This window comes from Diabrotica undecimpunctata, chromosome 3, assembly GCF_040954645.1.
Source record: "Diabrotica undecimpunctata isolate CICGRU chromosome 3, icDiaUnde3, whole genome shotgun sequence".
Taxonomy (NCBI): Eukaryota; Metazoa; Arthropoda; class Insecta; order Coleoptera; family Chrysomelidae; genus Diabrotica; species Diabrotica undecimpunctata.
The window spans coordinates 117,165,034-117,187,791 of NC_092805.1; the positions used below are offsets into that span (position 1 = coordinate 117,165,034).

The 22,758-nt window shown below is 33.0% G+C and overlaps 1 protein-coding gene across 1 annotated transcript; it reads left to right on the plus strand.

Moving 5' to 3' along the window:
* The first annotated feature begins 1,029 nt into the window (after positions 1 to 1,029).
* Srp68 (signal recognition particle 68) lies at positions 1,030 to 13,415 on the plus strand. Its single transcript, XM_072526709.1, has 6 exons — positions 1,030 to 1,200; positions 1,323 to 1,672; positions 4,081 to 4,422; positions 7,171 to 7,469; positions 11,330 to 11,568; positions 12,950 to 13,415. Exons 1-6 carry the CDS (start codon positions 1,113 to 1,115, stop codon positions 13,348 to 13,350), a joined length of 1,719 nt encoding a protein of 572 aa, XP_072382810.1. The 5' UTR covers positions 1,030 to 1,112; the 3' UTR covers positions 13,351 to 13,415.
* The last annotated feature ends 9,343 nt before the right edge of the window (positions 13,416 to 22,758 follow it).

The following is a 22,758-nucleotide window of genomic DNA, read 5'->3' on the forward strand; positions in this document are numbered from 1 at the left end:
TAAACGTAAGTATCACTAGTCATCCGTCCAATCACTTCCACAAGTGCAGTACGTACATTCCAACTAATACCTTCGCAAAGAATTATGACATCAACTCCAAAACTAACGGTCTGGGTCAATGAACGATTTCGTGTAAAATTAAGAACCATAAAACGGTCATCAATTGCGGTTGTGCACCTTGGGCGTCCTTGACCAGGCCTTCGTACAAAATTTCCTGTTTTGCATATCCTTCCTTTTTGTTCATATCCTTCCTCGTACAAAATTACAATATGTGCTACTTGGGCTTCATCGCAGTGTCGAATTGGTGGGATACTTATTTTAAACTTAGTTAAATAAAAACAATATTTAATTAAACTTAATGAATTAAACTAAAAATAACCGAATTAGTATTATTTTTGCTTTACGTGAAGAAGGTTTTTTATGATAAAATGTCCGAATGACACTAACCACTGAATAACGTCAAAATAAACATCAAAATATTTCAAACCAGTTGAGTACATCAGCCTACTATATGAGTATTATCAGTAATCTAAAATTATTTTGAAATAATATTGACTACAAAAAAAATTGGAAAATTCCAATATATATATATATATATATATATATATATATATATATATATATATATATATATATATATATATATATATATATATATATATATATATATATATATATATATATATATAGATATAACACCGGCACGTAGGTATACACACTGTTAAATAATTTAATTTTATGCCATCAGTGGTGATACTGATCTCCTTACTGCGAATAAACGCCTTATGTCACGCTATGTTCAGCTGCGGAGTTTCGAGGCTGTATGCCTTTTTAAATTCATTGATAGATTTAAGTGAAATTTAAATAAAATGTAAGCAGACCTAATAGTATAATGTTCGCAAAACTATTATATAACTGAATTATAATTTAAGATAAATGGCCGAGACGACTCTGATAATAAGCTGAAGAACAGTAAAACTATGTAAGCTGAATTAATATTAATAGTGCTTACACGTCACTTAAATGCAAATTATTCTTTCTGTCAAAAAATTGACGTTTTGTAGGAAACGTCGTCTGCTAACGTGAGTTTAATAAAATTAAATAAAATTCAAATGGGAACTGAAAACATAGATTATGTATCAGGAGATACACAAAATAAACCATCACAGCAAGAACCTCTTCTACCATTTACTTTAGAAAGTGAGTGCAGGCAAAGGATATTGTAGAACTAATCTTACTTTGTTGACATCTGTTAACTATGGGCATTCTAATTTATGACTAAATTAAAAGAAGTTGTACTAATTTTTTTTATTTTCTTTTAGTTTTGAAGTTAATAAAAGACTGCCAGCAACAACATGGTCTTCGACATGGAGATTATCAGAGATACAGAGGTTACTGCTCCAGAAGGATTAGCAGATTGCGTAAAGTACTCAAAATTCCTCAAGGAGATCGTCGACACTTTAAAAAACGAGACGTTACTGAAGCTCACATAATAAATCCAAAATCTGACGACAGATTTCTACACATTCCTCTTATACTAGCAGAGAGAAACTGGGCATATGCAATGCAATTAAGACAAGAGGCCAATACTGAACCTAGGAAGAAGTTTCATTTAGTTCAGAAAATGAGAAAAGCGTGTGTGTATGCTTTACAGTTGGATGAGCTGTGTAAGGTAAACGAAATTTAAAACTACCAAGTCTACAATTGAGATAATTTAGTTAAGTCGAAAGGTATATTAATAGCTATATATTTCCTACAGGTTGGAAACACCTCTGTAAAATTTGAAATAATTAACAGATTTCATTCATTTATGAAGTGAAAACTTCTGTGTCCTTAAAAAAATGTACTCCTTTAGATGGGGAAAAATGTCAACTTTGCCTTATCATGAAATTTGTTAATTTAATATAGGCTGTATTTATTTAGCATAATTCACTCAGTGATAATTTGAATCTAATAATGAAGTGTTTATTTATTTACTGACTTCTACCATTTTTCATAAATTATTAAGTCTATTTATTAGAGTCCACACAGTTTCTCCTTGAAATTGGGTCCTTTGCCTATCCATCTGCATGATAACCCTTGAAGAAAAAGTTTTAGAGTCTTGAAACATCTTGAAATAAAGTCTCAGATCTATTTTTTCTCTCTAAAAGTCTGTTCTTCACACTACAATATGACTTTCATCTTTATTGCAAGAACTCATCAAGTAATGAGTATCCTTTTAGAGAGAAAAGATGGGTATTCAGGCTTTCTGAATTCAATTCACTTTATTATTTCTAACTTACACTATCATTCTCTTTGCCTTTATCCCTATGGAGGGTCAGCTTTCCGAATTACATTTCTCCATAGTTTATATCTTGGGTCATACCAATAGTAATCTCCTTCACAGAAATATCCTGCCTAGGTGTCCTCCTTTAAGTATTTTTTGGCCTTGTTCTTCTACTACTTTAGCTTACAGGAGCTAAAACTTTTTTTTTATTAATAAAATTAAAGACAGTCAAGATTTCATTTCACGTACAAATCGTCTATGTATCTGTTGATACGTATTTCGCTTTAATAAAGCTCATCAGAAGGCGTTATTCATAGGCGTTCTCAACGTGAAAATTAGTCTTTTCTGTCTTTGGGAAGCAACGATAAAATGGCTTCGAAACGGACGCAATAGCGACATCTGATATTAAATCCGTAAAATAGTTTTAAAACACAATTCAGATAACTGCTTTAATCTGAACCTTCTATAAATGCAAGGTATAACAGACGTTGATAAAGATGTTAATAGAGACATGGGGAATCTAAAATTTGCATTCCACGACATGTCTCCTCAACTAAGCAGAAATCGTTAGCAAATTGGTTTCTTGTACTCATACAGAGTAGATCCGAATAAAAATAAAATTAAAGACAGTCAAGATTTCATTTCACGTACAAATCGTCTATGTATCTGTTGATACGTATTTCGCTTTAATAAAGCTCATCAGAACAGTTATTCATAGGCGTTCTCAACGTGAAAATTAGTCTATTCTGTATTTGGGAAGCAACGATAAAATGGCTTCGAAACGGACGCAATAGCGACATCTGATATTAAATCCGTAAAATAGTTTCGAAACACAATTCAGATAACTGCTTTAATCTGAACCTTCTATAAATGCAAGGTATAACAGACGTTGATAAAGATGTTAATAGAGACATGGGGAATCTAAAATTTGCATTCCACAACATTCCACAATTTGCATTTTTTTTTATTATTTAAACATAAAACCACATCAATAGCGCAGGGTTATTAGTGGATAAGCAATTCTTTATATTGGTTGATTAATGCATTTATGTTGGAAATGTCCTATCCATCTTAATGTATGTTCTCTCATTTGGGTATCAGTTGGTGTCACCCTAGACTTCCCCTAATATATCCCCTCCTAATGTTACCCTTTTTTGTCACTACTCTCATCCTGCTAAACATTCTCATTATTGCCACATGCCTACATTGTTGTTATTTCTTTTTAACTGCTTAACATTCAATGCCGTTCATTATATGGCAGTTTCATAAAATTTTTCCTTCAGTTTCTTTGGAATTTTTCTGCCAGGCAACACACCATTAAATTCCTTCAATTTTATCCATCCTCTAACTCTATTGCATATATCTCTACATTTCCCCATTACTCTGTAATTCTGATCCTATATACTTAAAACTTTTCCTTTTCAAAATTATTTCAATATCCAATGTTATCATCTTATTTGTATTAGTACTAAGTTGTAAATATGTTTTCTTTAACTACAATTCCAGTATCTGCTTTAAATCTCATGCTGCTCTTCCTTTGTCTTTGATAATGTCTGCTGTAGTTGCAGAAGGTATGTCAAGAACAAAGGATCCTGGAAAACAACCTGTAAATCCTGATAATAATGTAGCTTTACATATAAAAATTTAATAGAAACTGGAAATAGTTACATTTAGGGAGTGTTGAATGACAAATATTCAGAATTACTTCTAATCTAGAAAATCTAAAAATTGTAAACTATACAAAACTTCATAATTTTTTTGTGAAATAATTCAAGTTTCTATTTTTAGTTGTAATATTGTTCTATTTTTTGTAGCAAGATAGATGTGATGTTCGGACTAAGCTAGAATCACAAGCATATCTTGCTTGGATTCAAGGCTCTCTTCAATTTGAACTTCAACTTTGGCAGCAAGCTGCTGAAAATTTGAAGAAAGCCCAGGTAATCTATGAAAAGATATCATCTACACTGCCTGAAGAGGAGCAGCTACCTTATAAACAGAGGGTGGAAGAAATTAGTCCAAGTTTAAGATATTGTGCTTATAATATCGGGGATGAGAAAGCTGTAGATCTCTTGGAACTACGTAGTCAGGGAGTATTGGAGAAATTTGATGCTCTTGTATCCCAGAATAAAGAAAAGAATGAGGATGTTCTGTATGAGGTAATTCTTTTTTTTTTTTCTTTAATTATGTTAAAAACTATCTAAAAACTATAACTAAGTCAAGTTTTATACAGTCACAATCACAGGCTATATGTGATTGTATAGCTGTATTTTCATAGTCAGATTTTTTTTTGATAATATATTTGTAGAGATTGAATTCTAAAGTGTACAATAGTACATATAGAACAAGTCAAACAGTTCTAGTTAATATTCCTCTTAGGATTTGTAATTAATAATACATTATTTTAAATCAATTTATCACATTAGAAAACAAAGATTTTGTGATTGATCCAAAAAATCATTGATAACTACAGTAAAGTACCACAATTTTAGCAAGTGACAAGTGAAGTTTTAATGATTTTTATAGGCCAGTAAAATTGAACATTTACCCTTTATAAAAAAATTTTTGTTCTGACAAAAGGAGAAAATTTAATTAATAATTAATAAACAAATTAGTCGATTATTGCAGAATCTGTTTAATCTCGTAAAAATTGACAAAAACCTTCTTCTGACTGTTCAAAGGCTATAAATTCAGATAGAAGAGATGTCATTTTATATGAAATACATGTCAATAATTTGACTGGTCTCTTTTTAAACTGTTCAAATGTTTTGGAGAAGATTTAGGTTTTAGAGAAAATGTAACATTGTCAGTGTGTATGATTCAACTTGAAGTTATCTGCAATGTTGTAGTTTATATTTTTCTCTAACGATAGATAATGTCTGAGATCAACAACGTCATCCCAAATTAAGGCAATGTAACTGGCAACAATGCCATTGTTTGGGTAGCTATTTTATTATTACAGATAACAGTAAGTTGGTTTTATAAATGCACTGACAGGGGTTTCATAAAGCAGACAACATAATTGTTTGCAGTATTATTAGTGGAAGAAGCCTTTAAATTTACTTTTTGTGAATTGTGAGTAATTTAGTTTAATTTAATTTGGTGACAAATAATCAATATGACTGACAGTAGTAACAGTGAACCATATATCAAAAAGAAACGTCAAATTTTAACACATGAAGAAAAAACAATGATCTGAAATGTGTTTGAAGGACTTAGAGCCAGAGGACAATATAATACTTTGAATGTTGAGACAAGAGGAAGGAAACAAATAAAATTGGATGATACAACCAAACAGGACATTCATCGTGCAGTATATGAATTTTATTTCAAAAAGGAATAACGAACTATAAAAAAAATGCTTCTTTTCTTCAATCCAATGAAAATATTAAGTCATGTTTTGTTATGCACTTTACGTGAAATGAACTTTAGGTATTTAAAGAGAAAGATGAATAGTACCCTTATTGGATAAGAAGGATTGGATAACATGATTAAATGAAGGACATACTGTGACAAAAATTTGGCAGGATTTAAAAGTGAAAAACAAGCAACAAACTTTCCTAGATGGTTTTTCAATAGGTTTAAAAGCCCCACCTGGAAAAGGAAAATGCCTTATTATTTAGCCATATTGGCAGTGACTCAGGATCTGTTGAAGGAGGTGTAAATGCATTTTTTTCTAAAAAACTGAAGATTACCATGAGGAAATGGATAAAGATCATTATCAAAAATGGTTTTCACATATTCTGTTAAAAATTGAACCAGGATCTGTTATTGTTATTGTCCATATCACTGCCGGCCTGTAGAACAGTTACCAACCACTAAATGGCGAAAAGCCAAGATTGCGGATTGGCTTACTAAAAAAATATTAAATTCAATGAACTAATTTTTAAAATCGAATTATTAAGCTTAGCACATTTCATAAAAATAAATATATTAAATATGTAGCAGTAGATGACATGGCGCAAGAACGAGGCGTAATTGTAGTTTGATTGCAGCCATAGCATTGTGAGTTAAACCCGATAGAATAAATGTGGTGTCAAATACTGATGAAGTAGCAAGTAACAATGTTACTTTCAAATTCAACTATGTAAAAAATCTGCTTAATAATGCCGTCAGCAATGTGACCTCACAGTAGTGTATAAAATATATCGAGCATGTAGTGAAAGAAGTGTAGAATATGTGGAACTTTGACAACTTCATTAAAATTACCATGGAAGCAGTAGTTGTGGATCACAGGTCAATGACTTGTCAATTTCCTTTCACCTCAAACCCGTAAAGGTCTACATTGAAAATATGAGTCACTTGCTTCAATTGTGATACTGTGGTATAACTGGACTGCAGTGTTGTTGATTAGGTTTTATTCTCAGCAAAATTTATTAGCTATTACTAAAATAAGTTGTATTGGCATATACTAAGTAAATATACCATTTTTAAAAATTGATTGACCAGTTATTTATTGTGAATTTGGACTGTCTAATTTTTTATTGGATAAGAACGATATACATAACTATATTTATTATTTAAATTGACAATTATTTCGTTCTTTGTTTAGTTTAGAAATGTATTCCCACATTGACTTAATTTACTATTGGTTTTCTATTTTTCTAATAAGTTGAGATGTTTTGTAACAGATATGTGCCAACATTTTGATAGTACTATAAGTCAAATAACAGTAGATTAGGTAGGAATTGTTTTATAATTAGTCTTAAGATAAATGAAATTATGAATTTATACCAGTTTAGCAGATTTGAGCATCTGTATGACTGTTGTGACATAGAATTGATTCTTGGGTTATTTGAGGACTCTTTATAATGTGATTTTATTATATGAGTTATATTTTTATTAAAACATTACATTTTCTGAACAACATTCCTATTAAAATTATTCCTTAAACTTTTATTTTGTAGGTGAAATGGTTTAACCTGAAAATTCCAGTCAGAATCGAAAGAATACGATTATTTTTAGTCAGTATTGAAGGTTTAAATGAATCTTTAAACCACGCTGAGGATAATCAGGGAAGGATTAAGATTTTAGAGAATCTATTTATTGATTTGAGAGATATAATTTCATTGGCAAGGGATAATTCTAGGTCTGATAAATTGACAGCCAAGCAAACAAAGGAATATCAGCAGCTGATTGCTTATCTGTTGTCTATACGTATTGAACGTACTTCCCAGAGAAATGTTCTGCTAATTTTACAGACAAGGTGAGCTACTAATAATTATACAGGGTGCGGCATTAGTGCGAGGAAGTCCAATTACTCATTTGTCGTAACAAATACACAGATAGAACCATATTTTAAAAATATTTTCAAATATACAGGGTCACCAATATTGACGGGGTGGGAACAATCTTTTTTTTTTAATGGACCTTGTATATTTTTACATTTCTGGACATATTTTTTAATATAAGGTTTGGCAGTGTTATACGAGGTAATTTAAAAGATAATTACGATTTTGTATTAATTTTGTAACAGAATTAACACCCTGTAAAATTTTATTTTATATTTTTCATGGTTCTTGTGACCAGATGACACGTTCGCAGCTACCACTAACTTGGTTGTACGCCGCGCTTTAACAATGTCATTAACTCGTCTCCTTTAGCTTTTTTCGCTGCACGTCAAACTGTTTGCGCCCGGGAGTGGTAAGCATATAGATGTGTATGGCTCACAATGTTAAAGAGAGATACTAAAGTGTAAATCTATTAACATCCAATCTGAATTATTTGACAAGTGGCGTTCTCCCATGTGGCGAATTTGCCCATTTTTGGACAATTTTGATGAAAATCTGCAGATAGAATTCTTTCTTTATCTTACTGATGCCTTTGTGATACCCGAGAAATCATCCTTCGAAGACAAAAGCTTGTATAACATGCAGTTCCGCCCTTTTTTCATGTTTACGCCATTCCTCAAAAAGCGCAACTTTTGAAATAGAGTATGTCATCAGATGCCACCAATCACGCATCTCGATGTGCATCGCCCTTCCTTCTGGAACAAATAATTAAATCTAATTGGTCGAGAAATGAAAAAGTTTCATATAAAAGTTAATTTATCTTTAAATATGGGACATTTTCGGATTTCGAGGCAGTGAAGTATAGTACAGTGTGTGTTTTACCCGTGTAGGGTAGCTCCCTAGAGCACTTTGCTCGAAGGGCTCTGTTTCTTTCTAAGACTCTGAAGCTGAGTTTTTTTCTTCTTAGAAAGAATGCGTTTTATTTCCACCACCTAATAAAACCATAAAGGCATTGTCTCCTCAAGATAATGCCACAATAAGAGCGTACCGGCCAACTACGCAATATTACACCATATTGCGCAATAGTTGGACAAATTAATAAACATGGAAACTTGCACCAAGTTGCAATCAGTTTTTCATACGTTTATTAATTACATCGGAGACGACATGGCGCCCAACCTTCAACGAACTCTACCACGACTCCGAGATGTCAGAGTTCTCATGCTCCGCGATCGAAAATCGCAAACAGTTCCAACACGATGCCTGCATCAAGACCACTCAAGAAAACAGCGGGGAGAAGCATCGGATGTTAGTACACCAAACTAACATGCCGATATCCACCTTCTGCAGCCCTGAAACCGTCGATGTGCCACATCTCCGACGAGCCAGCCTACTTGATGCTAAGTACCTGATGCAATGGATGTCTTCGCAGTAGCCAGTCACTGCCTGCCCTACCATTATGTGGTCCAGAGCACCACGGAGGCCCAGGCAAACTCGCCTACGACACACCGGCGACATGCAGATGGGAAACGTACAGCTAGAGAGGACGAAGCCGCCGTAGAGGAGCACGTCGTCGAGGATGGACCTGCAGATGCTGTCCACAACACCGATCACCGCCTGTGAGTGTTTTTGTGCAGTGCAAGTACGCGATACGCGAGTGTAAGTGCGCGCTACGCGAGTGTAGTGTGTGTTAAAGGACTTGTAAGTAGATCTGACAATATAGACATATTCATTTTGATATATTTCATGTTATATTTGATATATTTTATGCATTTTTTTTTCTTTTCTACATGTGATTTGTAAAAAAATTGTTTTCTTAAGTTTTTTAATAAAATCATCTTTTTTTATCAGCCTCAGAGTCTCCAAAGCAGGGGGGATGTCATCAGATGCCACCAATCACGCATCTCGATGTGCATCGCCCTTCCTTCTGGAACAAATAATTAAATCTAATTGGTCGAGAAATGAAAAAGTTTCATATAAAAGTTAATTTATCTTTAAATATGGGACATTTTCGGATTTCGAGGCAGTGAAGTATAGTACAGTGTACAGTGTGTGTTTTACCCGTGTAGGGTAGCTCCCTAGAGCACTTTGCTCGAAGGGCTCTGTTTCTTTCTAAGACTCTGAAGCTGAGTTTTTTTCTTCTTAGAAAGAATGCGTTTTATTTCCACCACCTAATAAAACCATAAAGGCATTGTCTCCTCAAGATAATGCCACAATAAGAGCGTACCGGCCAACTACGCAATATTACACCATATTGCGCAATAGTTGGACAAATTAATAAACATGGAAACTTGCACCAAGTTGCAATCAGTTTTTCATACGTTTATTAATTACACCGGAGACGACAAGTACATGTACCTATGCAGAAAAAAAAATTAAAAAAAAATAGTTGTACAAAAATGTGCTAATAAAAATTATAATAGTTAGGAAGTAGAAGCTAGGAGGTGTCACATAATTAAACTGTAAGCTGCGGGCACATGGGAGCATGTAGTTTCTGGACTTGTAAATATGTAGTAAAAATCAACAAAAAGGTCACTTAATGTTGACATCGTATTTTTCTAAATAACTGACCAGTGATTTATTTATGTTATTAGCGAAATAAAAATTACATACCTTTTATTTAGTTCAAATCCATCATCAAAATATATTACGCACAGTAATATAATCACTAATATATATTATGGCAAGAATAGCCAAATTACAATTATTTTCAAATGCTCTTACTTATTTTCTTTCATACTAACCTTAAAATACATTATTAATTAATCTCAGTGAAAAACAATTCTTGGAATCATGACACAGAAGAGGTTGTTTACACTTTTACAAAGTATTTTCCAGAAATTACTTCATGACTTTTGTCCACCTACCGTCTTATGATTGGCACACTGCGGAGCGGAGTGAATGAAATGTAAAATGAACTGGAAATTACGAATCCTTCGACGTTGCCGCGGATATAGCATAAACTATATTGTCCAAACGTGACTAACGCTCAAAAGGCGTACACATTAGATGCAACAAAAATACGTGTTTCTTCACAACTCGATCTAGCACAGTCGACGATCAAATAGACTTAAAAAGTAGAGCACAAAACTAGAGTACAAAGTGGAGCATTATCCAATAGCAATTCTAAAAAAGCAGATATGTTACCTTGGTTGATAAAAAAATATAACGTTTTGTAACATCAATGTTAAATCTACAATTTTATGAAATCATCAAACAACATGTACAAGGTCAGATTCTATATAAATTTAACAAGTTACTGCAATAATGTGGACATATTTCTTTAAACCTCCAGATCATCCAGACTTAAATCCTATAGTAACTGTAGATAATGGAAGAGACTGTGTGAACATGTCAAGGTTTGTCAAGGCTAAGTATTGATTTAAATTATTCCAGAGACGATGACACTGGATATGATTATACATATTATAACATTGTCATACGATGTATTCACAAATGTGTCCTTTATCTTCTATTCATTAGCTATTTTAGTAATAATACTAAAAATAATAAATTTTTTAAGTTCATCAAGGAGTAATAATAGTATAATATGTGTTTAAAGTATACTAAAATGTTGTTAAATATTTAAACTATTGTAAATCATAAATATTTTTTGGAACGCCACTGTTTCTTTCCAAGTAATTCTCGCCACTGCTTTTAAAACCAGTTAAAAAGAAAAAGGGAACCCACATTTCCCCATTGTCACAAATTCAATATAGTTCTTTCTTACACTAACAAGTACCTATGTGCCAAATTTCAAAACTGCTTGTCGCGTTCGTAATAAAACATAATTGCAGTTAAGACTCATTATATTATACTTAAAATTTTGTTTTAGAAAACCACAAGATTGTGTCCGTCTTTTAGACATCAACATTCAACAGACTAACGAATTATCACAGAATGACATAATAAAGGGTAATACGAATGCACAAAAATACTACGAGTCCCAAATTGCAGCATATAAAACTCTTAGATATTATTATCTAGCGAAATCGCAAGGGGCTCAAAAACGTTGGAAAGAAGCTGCTGTTCTCTTCGATACTGCCTATAATTCTGCGCAAGTTTTAAAACAAGGTGAGTTGAATTGTACAATTTAAAATTTGTCTCATTGCTGTTACGCTATTATTTTCACATTTGTGTATTTAACTCGTATTTTAAATCATAATTCTTGATTATTCTTTATCGTTGTGTTAATACTATCAGTTGCAATGCAACACTTCTACACTAGGTAATAACATAGATGCAATTAAACTAAAATACGAATTCAACAGAAGGGTACACAACATAAATATTTCTACAATCGAACAGGACACTGAAGTGGTTTGGGCAGAAATAAAAAACGCAATTGTTGAAAGCACAGAACTAATATACAAAGGAGAACCAAGAAGAAAATAAAGTTTGGATGATCGAAGGGATCTTAGACCTGATGGGGGAAATGCCTAGGAAAAAATCAGCATTCAGTACAGACAAATCAACACAGAAATAAAAAACAAAATAAAACTGGCCAAAAAAGAATGGTTATCACAACAATGTCAAAAAATAGAAGATCTAGATGCTAAAAACGACACTTTCAATATGCATAAACGTATTAAAGAAGCAGCCGAATTATTTAATTTAAGATAAGGAGGGATCCTATTAGACAAACATCGGAAACTTATACCAAATACCAAGGAAAAACTCGAAGAATGGTGCAGTTATATCGAAAACTCAACGATATAATGTACTAAGGATTCAACATGTTGATATTTTTACACAGCTGATCAACGACGGAACTGACTTCACATTATCGGCTGCAATGGCCGACGTGAATTTGACGGGTGATTAATGTGAATATAGTTATCCCTGATATTTTAATGTTAAACAGTTAACATTATATGTTAAGTCAATAATTTAATGTATAATTTTTGGTAAATGAATGAACTCGTTAAATTATTAATATTTTGCATCCAGGCATATCAGTGGCGTGTGATGCGCTGATGCGCAACTACGTACCTGTAAAATATAAATTTTTTATATGTTTTTATGTTATAAAAATATTAATTTTTTAATTCTACAATGTTACACGGTATTATATCTTTTATTCAAATGTAAATAACGAAAATAAATAATTATTGTGCAGCTGCGGTCATTGAATAGTTTACACCCTTACATATCTAGTAGCCGATTTTTTGAATTTTTAGCTCGTTTAAGCGCACATTTTACGTCAAAGTGGCGTTTCCAGTGGTGGACTCCGACAGAACAGGTTGATTAAAATTAAAAAACCAAAATAAAATAAATCAACTTTACAAAATGTAACAAAATAGAAATTATAGAAAGAAGTTTTTGCTCTTCTTAGAGTTTGGCAATTGCTCTTGTTTGTTTCGTGTGATTCAAAATGCATTGTAAGCATTTTGAACGAGTTTAATAGCTTTTTATTTTATTTTTCAATATCTTCAATTACCTGTTATTATTTTAGGTAAATTCGAATTGGAAGTTAAAGAAATTTTACAAAGGATTGAAGACAAATCGCAAATTGACATCGCAACGGCTAAAGCTAACATGATATTGGATCAGAAACAAGATGAATCAACGATACAATTTCCACAAAGCCAAAAAACTTACAAAAGCAAGAAACCGTTAGTCGAAAGGTTGGATGAGTTTAGGGAAGATCCGCAGTTGCTGTCCAAAAATCCCAATCTTGTTACTCTGCCACCTGCTATGGAACCAGTGCCAGCAAAACCATTATTCTTCGATTTAGCTTTGAATTTTGCCGAATTTCCCGATCTTTCTGAGAAGTTGGATGATGGAAAACCCAAACAGAAACAGGGAGCTGGTATTTCTGGTTTCGTTAAAGGACTTTGGGGATGGGGAAAATAGGAAATTAGTTAATACAGATGGTTTTATAAGATTTTCACATTGTTTAATAAATTTAATATTACCTATATGTTGTATATTTTTTTACACAAATTTGAAAGAGTAAGTGGCAAAAATGGCAACTATGGTGATATATATATATATATATATATATATATATATATATATATATATATATATATATATATATATATATATATATATATATATATAATATATATATATATATATATATAATATATATATATATATATATATATATATATATATATATATATATATATATATATATATATATATATTGAGAGAGAGAGAGAGAGAGCAAAACTGGTTGGATTATCGACCGGAACATACACAAATAATTTTGTAGTAAATTAGCAGGTATGCGGTCTGTTGAATATTTGTAAGTAAAACTCCTTTTGTTTCCTTTACATCTCTATATTTCGCTAATTGTTTTTCCCGTTTTCTGTATTTTCCTGTTTCATCAGGAGAAAAGAATTAAGAGTATTTTAACAATTCCATGTACAAAACAGTACAGTACCTTCTTTCTATTATTTTGAGTTGTATTTCTCATAATCTTCCCATCTCGTTTAGTCTTTGGACAAAATCGTGCTTGTGCTAGTTGCTATTTGTTTGTTCAACTCGTCTACATTGTTTGGTGTTATGCTGTGTTCAAGGGTGTTGTTAATATAACTACTCTCAAAATGTTACTTCCGTCTTGTGGGCGTTTCCAGTGAAAGTATTACTTTTTTAAATGGTTCCTATCTAAATGTATATGTAACTTTTTGTAGAAAAAACTATTCATCTCGTAAAGATTATTTTCTAGCAGAAATGACAAAATCATTTCACCTCTTTAATTCTTACCCAGACTTCATAAATTTCCCAGAGATATTTCCGGTGCATCTAACCGTGATACCATTTGTGCATTAAAATCTCCACTCATGGACGGTGTCATCTCTAAGTGGAATTTGCTCTGAAAAGACTAAGTTAAACAACCCAGCAGGCTATGATTTCATTACTGCTGATGTCTTGAAGCATTTTCCGGTATGTGGAGTGAGAATATTACATCGATTGTGTAATGAAATCTGGCGCACATTCGTCTAGCCTGAAGATTGGAGAAAGACCATAATCATACCTCTACATAAAGGTCCAACAAATAATTGTAACAACTATAGACTACTAGCTCTAATATCGCACGCCAGTAAGGTGATCCTCTACATCCTGCAACGTCGTCTAGAAAAGTTAATAAGTTGGCAAATAGCATCTGAGCAGGCTGGATTTGTGAAAGGCAGAGATACTAGCTCTAATAAATGCTAAAATTAGAAAAGCTTGTGGTCCAGATGATACACTAACTGAGTTGCTGAAACTAATAGAGGATGATAACATAAAAGTAGTAGTAAGACTTTTTAATTCAATATATAACACCGGAGTGATTCCCACAGATTGGCTCAAATCCATCTTTGTCGCAATACCTAAAAAACACAATGCGAGAAAATTCTCAGAATATCGATTAATTAGCCTAATGAGCCACACTTTTAAAATTTTCCTAAGAATACTTCACAACAGAATTAGACGCAAATGCGAAGAAGATCTCGAAGATACCCAATTTGGGTATCCACATCCTATTACAAAAATGCCGTGACCGAAGAAAAGATGTATTTGCATGTTTCATGGACTTCGAAAAGTCATTCGATAAAGTACAGCATGTAAAAATAATGCAAACACTGAAAAATATCGAAATATATGACAAGGATATTCGTGTCATTATAAATTTGTACTGGAATCAAACTGCTATCGTAAAAATTGGAGATAACTACACCGATGAAATCTTCATACAACGAAGAGTCAGACAAGGTTACGTTTTGTCTCCAACATTGTTCAATGTTTACTCGGACCAGTTATTTAAAAAGTCACTTGAGAGACAACCATATGTAATACAAATCAACTGGGAACTACTTAATGTGATTAGATATGCAGACGATACAGTAATTCTGTCAGATAATATTGAAGGTCTTCAAATTTTGCTTGATCGTATTCACGAGGTATTAAAATAAACTTAAACAAAACCAAATTTTTAGTGTTTAGTCGTGACCCACATCCCGATGCAAAGCTTCAATTAAACGGAGTCCAAGTTGAGAAAGTTCAAAAAATGACATATTTGGGAACTGTGACAACGGACAAAGTAGATCCAGACATAGAAATAAAACGTAGAATAGCAATAACTAAAACTACTTTTATGAAAATGAAGTCATTTCTTTGCAATAATCATCTCAGTTTAGAACTAAGACAAAGAATGATTAAGTGCTATGTTTTTGTCCGTATTTTTGTATAGTGCAGAAGTGTGGACTCTAAAAGTATCGATCATGAACAAAATTGAAGCATTGGAAATGTGGTCATAGACGAATGCCGAAGATACCTTGGACAGCAAGGAAAACTAATGAAGAAGTACTAAGTAGCGTCAACAAAGATATAGAACTGCTAAAGACTGTTAAACATCGAAAACTGTCTTATCTGGCACATATAGTAAGGGGAAGCCGTTATAAAATATTACAACTAATCCTTTAAGGGAAAAAAGAGGGTCGTAGAGGTGTCGGAAGAAAACAAGTTTCTTGGATAAAAAACATTCGTGAATGGACTCAAATATCAAATGCAGAACAATTATTCCATATCGCAGAAGATCGAGAAGCCTTCGCAATGGTGATCGCCAATGTCGGATAATTCTGATACGGCACGCGAAGAAGAAGAAGAATAGGTACTAGAGAACAAATCCTTAATGTAAGAAATGTCAGAAAAAGCCAGAGAATATTATACAAAGGCATTTGATCATGTTAAATGGGACAAACTATAGAACATATTGACAACAATGGGTGTACCTAAACACTTGACTCACCTTATTAGCAAAATGTATCAAGATAACCTGACATATATTTGAATGGACGGATACCCATTTGACGAATGCACTTTGGAGAAGGGAATATGTCAAGGACGCGTTTTATCTCTATTATTATTCAACATCTATTCGGAGTTCAAAATGAGCAGTCTTTAATGGTTGGGAGGGAGGAGTAAACCTAGGCAATGTCAAGATATAAACTTGCGTTTAGCAGACGACACTACACTTTTACCCTTTTCTCCAGAAGAAATTACTAAGTTAAAAAACTCAAGGTAGAAAGTGCTTAATATGAACTCGTAAACTTAACTAGAACAAAACCAAAATCATGGTTATTGATTGCCAACAAGTTTGCTGAAACCCGAACTATTACGGAATGCGATGTAGTCTCCTCTATGATATATCTTGGAGCCCTCGTTAACAACATAGGCAGTTGTGAACCCGAAATTCGAAGACGCATTCAACTAGCAAGAGCAGCAATGACTGAACTAAATGGGGTCTGGCGGGATCGTCATATTATTATGACCAACAAGAAGGGACTTGTTTCAACTCTGGTCTTTTCCATATTTTACTAGGCATGTGAGACATGGACAGTCAAAGAATCAGATAGACGACGCACAGACGCTTTTGAAATATGGACATGGAAACGACTGCTTCGAATTCCATGGACGGCTCGCCGTACGAATATCTTGGTTCAGGATGAAATTAAACCCAATCAGCGTCTCTCTAATGCTGTTTACTCTAGAATTTTAAAGTTCTTTGGCCATATCCATCGAAGTGATCACAAAATGGAGCAGTAGGTGGTCCAGGGAAGGCCTCAAAGGCATCACGAAAGAGCTTCCTAACAAGCAGTACACTGAGGCAGTACATGTAACAGATGACCGCGACCAGTGGATACATATCACTCATTAGACTATCCGAGCTGCTGAAGCTCAATAATCAATCACTGCACATCTGCCAAGATGTGAATGACTATGATGATGATTTGATTATTTAATGGATTTTCATGTTTATATTTTGTTTTATTTTTGTTTGGTTTTGTTGATTTCTGTTTATATATTGTTTTCATTTTGATACTGTATCCTTTTATTTTCTCATCGATCGAGTAGACATTCAATTCTTCTTTTACGCCTTCATTTTTTTGTATATCAAGTCTTGTAATTATTCCTTTCACTCTTCTGAGAAATCTTTTTTCTCCAGCTTGGATTCTAGAGATTTTTCTATTTGTATCATTATCCAGATTTCACATCCATGTAACAAAGTAGCCATTATTTTATAAAATTGTATCGTTCCTTTTCTAGATATTCAATGTTTTGTGAATTGTTTCATATATATACATAAAGGAATCTAACAATCTAAGATCAATATCTGTATCTTTCCCGAAAGTTTTATGCATGTTTATGACACCCCAGATAAATGAAATGACTCAGTTGTTCTAGTAGATGTTCATAGTGAAATTCACACTGAGAATGTGGAACGGTTAAGATATGAATGCGCATTTGCCGGATTTCACGCCATGTGCTTGATAGCACAAACAGGTCCAAGAAGTTGTTATGTACAGAACCGTTTTAGGCGGGGCTCTATTACGAGTAAAACTACCTTTTTTTAAATTTTAATTTATAATGCAAGTTAGAATAAAACAGAGAGACATAGATATTTATTATCAAATGTATTTACAAATAATTGCCATTAAGTAGACAAATAAGGCATGAGTTTTAATAAAAAGACTTAGGTTTAAAAGAGACTTTTATTCATTTATTCATTCAGAGATTATAGAAAAACAATGGTTGGTAAAATTTCGATAGGTAATACATATCGTGCATCATATCCTATATCTAAGTTTAATTGTTTCAAAAAGTGTCCATTTTCTCATTTTGAACAGTTGTTACATCTAAACGGTTTGACTTAGAGCGAAGCGGTTTGCACATTTCTATTCCAACTTTTCATAAGGTATCGAAAAGTTTTCCAACGAGAAAATACCCAAAAATACTCGATTTCTGAGCATCCAGCTCAATATACGAAAAGCTCGTACTCTGATTGGAGTGGACTGATAAATGCATTTCATTGGTTATAGAATAATCGAGGTTACTCGCAGACATTCAATTATACTAATGTCGCCCTCTACATTCGAGATGTCGGATTTGCTTTCGCTACTCTCCCCTGTGTTCGCATGTGTAATCAATTGGTCTACGTTATCTTACAGGTTGTCCGCGGTCCACATTTCAGTTTTCGTTTTCTCAACGACATGAGTGACATGTCGTTGCTTTGTTACGCGTGCGAAATCGTCGTCGATCAACTGGCGCACCTCTTCGTTTTTAAAAATGGTATTATGGGTAGCTACATATCGCTTAACTTGGTTTCATATATTTCTATAGGATTTAATTCGATATGAAACGGAGGAAGTCTTAAAATAGAAACATCATGTTGTGCAATATATTCATCAAGATTATACTTAGCGTATTGATCTTTCAAAGCACACGCTTTTACGATAACTCCTCGAAAAAAATGTCTCTTTCAACTAGAGACTCCTTGAGAATCTCTTTTTAAGGAAGTGATACGATGCATTGTTCATTTCAATGATATTCCTGCGACTATTATTTGGTGAATTTGATATTAACGTCTTTTTAAACCACGACTCAAAATATGCGGCATCCATTTTATCGTAATAGTCTCCATCATTTTTCTTTGTCATAGAAAACGCTGTGTGTCAGGAAAGAAACCACCTGAAAAACCTGCATGCAATAAAACATATCTTGGATCTTGTTTGGTAGGTGTTAAACCTATGAGGAAGACATCACGACTGTTTTGTATAGTGACAACCCACCATTCGTGATTAACAGGTAGGCCAACATTAATCCACGATTCGTCCAAATATATGATATGGCAATCATCTCTTCGCTAACGTCGTATGTGTCTCAAATAATTATGGCGTCAATGAATAATATCCTCTCGCTTCACCATGATGCTTCTTCGACCACGTTATAAACATCCGATTTCTTTTAGAAGCCTGTATAAAGTAGAAAGAGACAACGGCGATAATTTCTCATTATCTTGTATAAAGTTGTATACGTTTTTAATATGGCGGCAAACTTTTCATCAAAAATTCGCTTGTCATATGTGAATATTCTAAAATTGGTTTGACTCACTCGTTTTTTACGATTTTTTTTGGTAATTTCAACATTCTGCCTTTTCCTTTTTTTTGATATTGTAAATGCTTCTTACGATAAAACGTCATCAATGAAGTACGCCTTACAGCAGCACTTACATTAAGTTGTTCCATATTTTGTAAAAAAAAACACAAAACATTCAACACTACCAGTTTAACACAACCATTTAATGATTCACGGGGTCTAAATTTATGGGACTCCATGCTCTCTGCTTTCAAAGGCCTTTTCACCCATGCCCATTCGCAATGACAAATTAAATGCTTGGAGGTTATTTTATGGTAATTAGGACAAACCAATTTATGGCTATATTTGGTTGATTATGTTAATAATCGTAATTTGCAACGGAACATTAAAAAAAACATGTTACTCGTGCGAATATTATTCAATTTTGCATAATTCGAGCATTATTTATTATGAATTTAATCTGTGCGTCAACATATTATACATTATGTTGACGTTTTATACCCAAAATTCGTATTTTTCTTTTCCAATAACTCATCAAAATGCTTAGGTATAGATTTTCAGGAATTAATTGAATTAATTGAATAACATCACTTATAAACGATATATATGACTCGAATTTCTTAAATCTACTTAGAAACTATTCGAGCTTTGTATAAAAGAATTGCTACTTCAAGTACAAAACATTCGAAACAAAAGTATTACTTTCCAAGCTCTTTATACGTTTCGTGGAGTATTCAATTATTACAATTTTCACAATGCTTTTGACTCTCCTATATACATAATATAAAATATTATATTCGTACTACCGGGAGAAGCATTTTATCCAAGCCGGTAATATGCGACGCTACTGAGTTAGTAATTAACAGCTGGCGAAGGCTGACAACCCCGTGCGTTATTCTTCATAAGTAAAGCATTGCCCTATTTTGACCTCATTGCACTCTCAGTGTGAATTTCACTATAAATAGTAGATGGTCAATTACTTTTGTTCTTTAATAATCTGAAGGATAAATCGGCAAATATGCCTATACAGAAAAATAAAGTAGAAATTGAAGATATTAGTAAAGAAACGTTAGTAAATATATTCAATTGAAATATATTCAAAGTATATTTTAGTCATTCTTGTTCTATTGGTATTAATCAAACATCCAATTCGATAATTAAGTATTGTTGATAAACCCGCATACAAATATAATATATCAAACACTAACGCCTTAATAAAATACTTTTGGAAATAGGTATTCTCTTGATTTTGAAAATTGACATATTTTTAAAAATGAACCAAATTATAATAAGATATATAATAGGAAATGATTCATATTATAAAAAAATGCTTAAGATCACTTCAATGATATGACCTCTCCAATTTATAATACAATTTAATATCTTAGTCATCAAACAAACAACCCATTTCCTTGAGATATCTTTTTTTTATATTTTATCCGTTATTGAGTTCGTATTTGTAAAGTGCCAATTGTTTCACTTAAGTATATTTGGTAATTAATGAAGGTGAAAAAATCATCGATTTCACGTAAAAATCGTATATAGGTTTTTTAAAGTTCTAAGTGGTATATGAGTGATAGCTGAAGAAAAACAACAAAGCTCCTGGCTATGATAAAATATCAAACGAATTAATAAGGCATGGTAGAAAGAAGCTCACAACAGAAATACACTCCCTTATTGTAACAATATGGAAAACAGAAAAAAATTATGAATAGTGGAACAAAGCACTAATTGTATTGTTATTCAAAAAGGGGATGGAACAAATTGCTGTAATTATCGCGTCCTGGAAATGGAAATGGGCTGGACACAACGAACGTCTCGAAGATGGTAGATGGAACAAAGAAGTCGGAAACTGGCGACCGTACGATGCGAAGAGACCAAGAGGAAGACCCCAAATGCGCTGGAGCGACGATATCAAAAGAGTCGCAGGACCAATGTGGAAACGCCTAGCACACAACATTCGGATAGAAAAAGGGCTAAAAAAAAAAAAAAAAAAAAAAAAAAAAAAAATCGCGTCCTGGCTGTTTTGTGCACCAGCTACAAGATACTTCCATATATCTTACTTAAAATTTTAATACCATACACAGAAGAAAACATTGGATATATGACAAATCCACATACTAATGTGGTTTCAGAAGAAATAGAGAAACCACAGATCAAATCTTTAGCGTCCGGCAAATCTAGAAGAAATAATGAGAATATAATCTAGATGTCCTCAACCTATTCGGGAATTTTCAACAAGCCTACGATAATATTTATAGTATAATTTATGTAACATGCTATGGTAGGCTGCCAATTTATGTTGTGTAGGGTGGGATGATGAATTATGTATAGGTAGTCTTGTCGTCGAAAACAAAATATTGAGATAGATTCTAGGATCCAAGCAAAATCCTGAAGGTAATTCGCTCAAATGCAGAAAGAACAACCCCTAATAACAAGCATGAGAAGTGGTAATGGGATAGCTTCTAGTAATATAGCTGTACTAACGCCAATTGGAAAGCGCCTACCGGGTCGTCCCGGACAAAGACTGACTTACAAAATCAAATGGGACCTCCAGGAGCTCAATACTCGTATATTTGCACCATTGGCAAGAGCTGTAAAGAACCGCAAAGAATGTCGAGGGAGGACTCGCAGGGAGGCTAAAACTCTTAAAGGATTGTATGGTCATCGTATGGTATATAAGGGATGTACAAGTGGGTATCTTTTTTCGCACATCTTAATCCTAAATTCTCCTCAGATCCATATGTACAAGCCTTACTGAACAAGGTTTCTGCCTATGTTTTATTGTCTAAGTTTGTCTTATAATTCGCCTTTTAAATAATCTGTTAATGAGTGTCTAATTTATATAATTCTTTCTTCTCAAAATTTCTTCTCAAGTGTATTTGCTTATTGCAATATTCAATAATAAAATCAATCCAAAAGGAGATTTTTATAAAAATAAATTAGATTTTTACTTACATACTATATACACTGTCTTTTCACCAGTCTTTTCTTCCATTCCATCGAAGATTGTCCAATGTCCATTTTTCCGCCTCCACTTCCAGCTTGTGGTAAACATTTCGATTATTCTTCTCCGGATCAGAAGATCAGCCTTGTGTTTTTTTTGCAGAGATCGCCATGTGGTATAGAATGTATGTATAAGTGGTTTGTTAATTATTTGTCACTACTTACATTTTAACATTATATTTAGTTCTGTATAAATAAGTGACTGACTGTGTTTACAATATCAGCCGGTACAATAACAATATATCGACCTACGCTAACTTGCGAAATACTATATATCTTTAATGCCTAATTATTATTTATTTCCTTCTATTCGAATACCGTCCTCGTATTTATGCTTTTAATTATACAAACAAGTGTGTGTTTTCCAATGTCGCTCATTCATTATAG